Below are 6,889 nucleotides of genomic sequence, written 5' to 3'. Positions count from 1 at the left end.
AAAAAGGGAAAAAAAAAAAAAAAAAAAAAAAAAAAAAAAAAAAAAAAAAAAAAAAAAAAAAAAAAAAAAAAAAAAAAAAAAAAAAAGTCGAAAATAAAAAAAAAGAGAAACATGAGGAAGAAATTAATAATGTGCAGATGTTATAATATTATAAATAAAATGATGGTTCAAGTTTTATTTATTTATATATATATATATATATATATATATATTTATTTATTTATATATTTATTTTATTTTTTTGTTAATATAATTCATTTGTAATTTTTTTTTATTTGTAATATTTTTTATTTCTTATATATATATATATATAATACATATATATGTATATATTTTTATCCACACAATTAACTTTACAATTAATAAAATTTTTTAGTATTTTTCATTTTTTCTTATCATGCCGTGTTAGAAATGAATATAATATGAATGCTCACATACATTTAATCATATTATATGTTGTGCTTTTAATTATTTACAATTTTTTCTTTTCAATTTTATTCATATAATTTTTTTCGCATTTATATTAATCCGCTCATATATTATAATATATAGTATTTTATAGAACGATAAAAAAAAAAAAAATAAAATAAAATAATAAAGCAATATAAATATAATTTTATACATATTATATATATAGTGCTTATATAATAAAACATTCTTTTAAATTTATTGCTTTGTGAATATGCTGAATATCACCATAAATTTGATAAAAAAAAGGAAATAAGAAAAAGTACACATAAAGTATATAACATAAAAATTATAACTTATCTGAAATATTTTGAATTTTATTTAATATATATATATATATAATAAATTTTATTTCCCCATCATGTATAGTACTATTAATGATAAATCAGAGAATGAAGATTTGAATGAGGTGATCGAAATAAATATTAACAACATTGCAAACAAGCTAGCCAACATTTTATATATTACTAATGTTGGGATGAAAGAAAATTGTGAATTAAAGAATAATTTACACTTTTCCAAGTTTTTAAATGATATGAGATCTTATTGTGTTAATTTAATTCAGTCGATTAATAATTTGAACAGTAATTTTTATAATTTAACATGTTTACCTGTACATTCCATTCCACGGAATCCTTATACGAATATTTTAGATATCAATGTAATTACGAATAATATAAGTGTAGATGATAATACTGATAAAATAAAAGAAAAACAAACATTATTACAATCATTTCACAATAAATATGATAAAAATAAAACCAGTTTTCATCAATCTATTAAACATATCGAAACTTTTAATGACCAACTTTTTTCAGCCTTAAATAATTTAGATCATATCAAAATGTCCATAAAATATCAAGACCAAGAATCATCTACTTATGGAAATGTTGTTTCTGAGAGATTGAAAAATAAACAAAAAGATCATGAACATTTAGAGTTATATATCGCTAGAGTACATTATGGTTTATTCTAAATTTTTTTTTTTTAATTATATAATTTTTAACAAAAGTGAAGATTATAAAAAGTATAGTTTTTTATTTTTTATTTTTTTTTTTGTCTGTTAAAACAATAAAAAATATTATCACATATAAATCAATAAATAAATAAATAAATATAAATATATATATATATATATATATTAACGAATTATTTTATACTATATATACATAATATATATATATATATATAATAATATATACATATTATGTAAGTAAAAAAANTATGTACACTTTGTCCTAATATGTGTAAATATATACCAACTAGCCAAAAAAAAAAAAAAAAAAAATTTTTTTTTTTTTCTTTTTGTTTTATTATTTTCCCTTCAATTATTCACATTACGATTGTAATTATTGAAATGATTAAAATTGCTATTATGATTATACATCATATTGGTATTATTATTCATCATTTTAGGGGGATAATTTGAATTCATTTTCATATTATCCGCTTCAGCATTTGAATATATATAATTCCTATACAACATAGGATTAACCAACATGTCATTTTGCACACTATTATTATTGGCTATTTCATTTTGGCTATTTACCTGACCGTTCAGGTAATTACTATTATTGGTAACGGTCGCTGTGGTTGTTGTATCATCATCATATATAAAGCTGGGATTATAATTATTATTGTTTGTCATTTTATGATCCATATTATATAATATATCTTTAAGAACACTATTTTTATTAGAGCAGAAATCATCATTATGTATATTATTACTTATGGTTTCATTATCATATAATATTTCTTCATCGATTTTATTATCTTCAACATATGAAACATTATTATACAAATTGTTTATATTATTTGATCCTTTTAATAAGCCATTATTATTTTCTACAATATATGAATTAGTATTTATTTTCCCACTGAAGTCGAAATTATTATTATTATTGTTAATGTTATTGTTAATGTTATTGTTATTATTATTATTATTATTATTATTGTTATTAATTTTATTAAGCACTACATGATTGTTATTAAGTCCAGAAGGGTTGGCATTAACAATATTATGGTTATTCAGGTTACCATTACTATTAATGTTTATATTCGCACTACTACTAATGTTACTATTATTATTATTATTATTACTATTACTATTAATATTATTATTACTATTACTATTCATATTGTTATTGGGTGGATTAAAAGAACCGTCCGTTTTATTTATGTAATTTATTTTACTATAATAATTATTACTACTACCATTATTACTATTATTATCATTCAGTAATATCATGCTGTTCAAATTTTCCTTTTTATCTTTCATTGGTTGACTTATCTCAGAGTTATTACTATAGTTATCATTTGTATAACCTTTTATATGGTTTAAATTACTTGTGTGATGATTCATATGATTATTATGATGACTCAAATTATTAGTAAGATGATTTAAATAATTAGTATTAATATGATTTATACTATTACTGTTATTATTATTCATACTGTTCATATTGTTTATATTGTTCATATTGTTCATATTGTTCATATTGTTCACATTATTCATATTGTTCACATTATTCATATTGTTCACATTATTCATATTGTTCACATTATTCATATTGTTCACATTATTCATACTATTCATATTATTCATATTATTCATATTATTCAAATTTTTCATACTATTCATATTTTTCATACTATTAATGTTAGCATTAAATCCTACGTTAAGATGATTATATATATTACCTTCACTAAGAGAACTTCCAGCATTCCTTCCATACCAATTATTATTATTACCTCCAGTACTATTAATATTATGAATACTACCACTACTACTACTATTATTATTATTATTATTATTACTGTTAATATTATTATTGTTGTTGTTATTATTAATATTATTATTATTATTATCATTATTGTGATTAAACTTGTTATAGTTGTGCACTGGGTTATTACCCAACTTTTTATAAAACATAGAGGAATATTCATTATTTTCGTCAGAAAGTAAAAATTGTAAAAATGGTCCATTAAAAGACTTATTAGAAGACTTTTCAGAATTAAGTAAATTTTTCTTGATATTATGTATACATATAGTTGCCTCTTCCTTTAAACTATCTGGGACACAATTATACTTAATTAATTCGAATAATGCAAATAATCTTGCATTTTCATGACCATATACAGATACAGAGAATTGTTTACTTTTTTTTTTTAAATTATTTTTCTTATCTTTCGAATTATTCATATCGCCACCATCATCATCATCACCACCATTATTATCAAAATTATTATTAAATGGATTATTAAAATGTTTATTATATGCATGGAAATTTAACTTGTCATTATTTAAGCCTGCAAGTTTTGGATGTAATGTTCTTAAATCATCATTCTTTGAATGTACTAACCATTCGGCTCTCCAACATTCTTTACCTCTTACAATAACTTTATATATTCTTCCAGGTATTTTCTTTTTCCTTTTTTTATTTAATTTATCATCATCTTTCATTCTTAATTTTAATTTTGTTCTTATTTTTGTTTGAACCTTAGGTTTGTACTTTTTCATATCTTCTTGTGAATTCTTATCATTCTCTTCAATATCTTTTTCACCGGACTTATTTTTATTATTTTCCGATGAGTTAAAATAAAATGATGTTAATTGATCATGTTGAGTCGTCAGGTTTGAGTTCTCTTCTACATTTTTATTATCTTCATTATTAAATTTATTATTATGAAAACTACCAACCCCAGTAATGTTACAATTATTATTATTATTAATAATATTATTATTGCTGTTGTTGTGGTGGTTATTATTATTATTATTATTATTATTATTATTTATATTTATATTGTTTGTGCTAATTGCGTCCATCTCTTGCTTTACTTTAATATCCTTCATTTGTGATGTATCGTTATTCCTATGAATCTTCATCAATCCATATTCTTCTGCATGAACCCTATATTCATCATACAACACATTACTATTATTTTGATTCAACAAATTAGCAGGACATTCCTTCTCTTTATCTGAATGTTCATATGATTGATCTACAGCCTCCATCATGTCTTCTTCATCATTCACGTCTTCTAATTCATCCATGTCCTTTATATCATCCATACCTTCGGTCTCGTCTATATCACTAATGTTTTTCATTTCTCCATTTTTTAAAATATCTTCGTCAAATTCTTCAGCTGACAAAAAACTACAATCTTTTTGAATATCTAGTTGATCATTTTTATTATCATAATTATTTTCGACATTCAGGTATTTGTTACAACTTTCAAAGTGGTACTCACTATTAATATTATTATTATTGTTATTACCATCGGTGATATTTACCTTTTTTATATCTGTAGATATTTTGTTATCATATGTATCCTCGTTTACATCTACCACATTATATCTACCCTCTGCATGCATCATTTCATAGTTTCCATTTGGAAACATCACAGTATTACTTTTTGCTGTATATAAATTACAACTCTTTTCATTCGACATATTCATACTTACAAAATTTTCTTCATTTGTTCGTCCACTCATTACAATGTCATTCATATTTCTATCTCTCGTAGGTTCCTTCATAATTTCATTTTTTTTCTCAAAAACAAACATATTGTTGTCGTTAAGAGAGCTCACGGTTTCATAACTACTAATTCCTGTTAGACTCGAATTTATATTTGGTGTACATTTCGTTATGTTCATTTTATTATCGTTTGGAAATTCAACAGTTGTTACAGGATAGGTATCATTACAATTTTTATAATCATTATGCATAAAAGATGAAAAGGACGAATTAAGATTTGTTGTACTTTTCGAGTGATAACTTTGATATTTCCCATTTGTTGAAATATTATTTTGTTCATTTAATAAATGAGTACTTTTTATTAATCTCTCGTTATTATAATTATGTGTAGTTCGATCTACTTTATCAAAATTTTCAAACGTTTCATAATCTGTTTGTATATTATTATTATTATTACTATTACTATTACTATTATTATTACTATTACTATTACTATTATTTCTTTGCATAACAGATAACATAATATTGTTATAATCACCAGAATTATTTGTCATTTTACTTTCGTCTCCCTTCATATCATTTTCTTTAACACCACCCAACTTATTATTATTATTATTGTTATGTATATTAAATTTATTATTTGAAAGTGTTCCTATGTTCCCGATGCTACCTATACTACCCACATTCCCCAGTGTACCAATACTACAAGTACTGCTAACATTACTTACAGTTGTATTACTTCTATTATTAATAATATTATCATTAGATATGTTAGTATTCTCAAAAGACTTACTAAACTTAGGACCATAGATTCCTTTTTCAACACAATATTTGTTTCGTGATACTACATCTAAAGGGAAAGGTTCACCTATTATTTTACCACTCCTACAATTCTTCTCATCATTATTATTAGAATTTAAGTTATTATCTCTAAAATTAAAAGAATGTCGTGATGCGCCTGGTAGATAATAGCACATATCGTTTCGATTACTTTCCATCACAGGTTGTTGTTCATAGGAGCGACTAGGTTGTCTTAACATGTTCTCACAAATATTCACATTTGTAATATTGTTACTACTAGAAGTATCATTACTACAATTATTATTATTATTATTATTATTATTATTAAAATACACCACATTATTATTATTGTTATTATTATTACTATTGTTATTAATGTTACTATTATTACTATTACTATTAATATTAATATTATTATTATTATTATTATTGTTGTTGTTGTTGTGGTTAAATGAGTCCATGGAATAATCACCCTTATTATTCATAGATACATTTTTACGATCATACTGATTTGCTCTTTCAACAATAAAGCCATTGTTCATGTTTCCTTCACCCATATCATTATTTACATATACTGAAGTATTCCCACTGACATTACCATATTCGTTTACTATACCTGAGTAATATATATCTCTTTCATTTGTAAGGTTGTTATTATACTTTAGTTGTTGTGATTCCTTATACTCATACGTATTGTTATTCATTTTGATATGGCACAAATATAAAACGAAAAAATAAAAAAATACGTATACGTATTAATATATATAAAAATATATAATACCTATACCTTTATTTTTTTAATTTAATGAATTATACGTGCACACATATATATAAATATAAATATACAGGTGTAAGACCCTATGACATATGATGTAAAAAGATATAAACAAATATAAGTATATATATATATATATATATATATATATTTATATTTATATTTATATGTATTATTATATATAAATTTTTTATAAAAATAGCCAAAAAGTTTGCTGACATGTACAGGTAAAAAAAAAAAAAAAAAAAAAAAAAAAATTAATTACTAAATATTAAATATTGTGTACATAAAATGTTAAAAAACAAAACAAAACACAAAAAAGAATAAAACAAATTATAATATATATATATATATATATATATATACA

The 6,889-nt window shown here is 22.0% G+C and overlaps 2 protein-coding genes across 2 annotated transcripts; one reads left to right on the top strand and one right to left on the bottom strand.

The window, feature by feature from the left end:
* Window positions 1–829: 829 nt before the first annotated feature.
* Window positions 830–1,444, top strand: PRSY57_0408500 (hypothetical protein; the record flags this gene model as incomplete). Its single annotated transcript, XM_012905947.2, has 1 exon — window positions 830–1,444. The coding sequence occupies one exon, from the start codon at window positions 830–832 to the stop codon at window positions 1,442–1,444; it is 615 nt and encodes a 204-aa protein (XP_012761401.1).
* A 348-nt stretch (window positions 1,445–1,792) lies between these two features.
* On the bottom strand, window positions 1,793–6,451 carry PRSY57_0408400 (hypothetical protein; the record flags this gene model as incomplete). Its single annotated transcript, XM_012905946.2, has 1 exon — window positions 1,793–6,451. The coding sequence occupies one exon, from the start codon at window positions 6,449–6,451 to the stop codon at window positions 1,793–1,795; it is 4,659 nt and encodes a 1,552-aa protein (XP_012761400.2).
* Between the last annotated feature and the right edge of the window lie 438 nt (window positions 6,452–6,889).

Source organism: Plasmodium reichenowi, chromosome 4 (genome assembly GCF_001601855.1).
Source record: "Plasmodium reichenowi strain SY57 chromosome 4, whole genome shotgun sequence".
Classification (NCBI taxonomy): domain Eukaryota; phylum Apicomplexa; class Aconoidasida; order Haemosporida; family Plasmodiidae; genus Plasmodium; species Plasmodium reichenowi.
The sequence above is the reverse complement of the archived record's forward strand: the minus strand, read 5'-3'. Positions and strand labels throughout refer to the sequence as shown.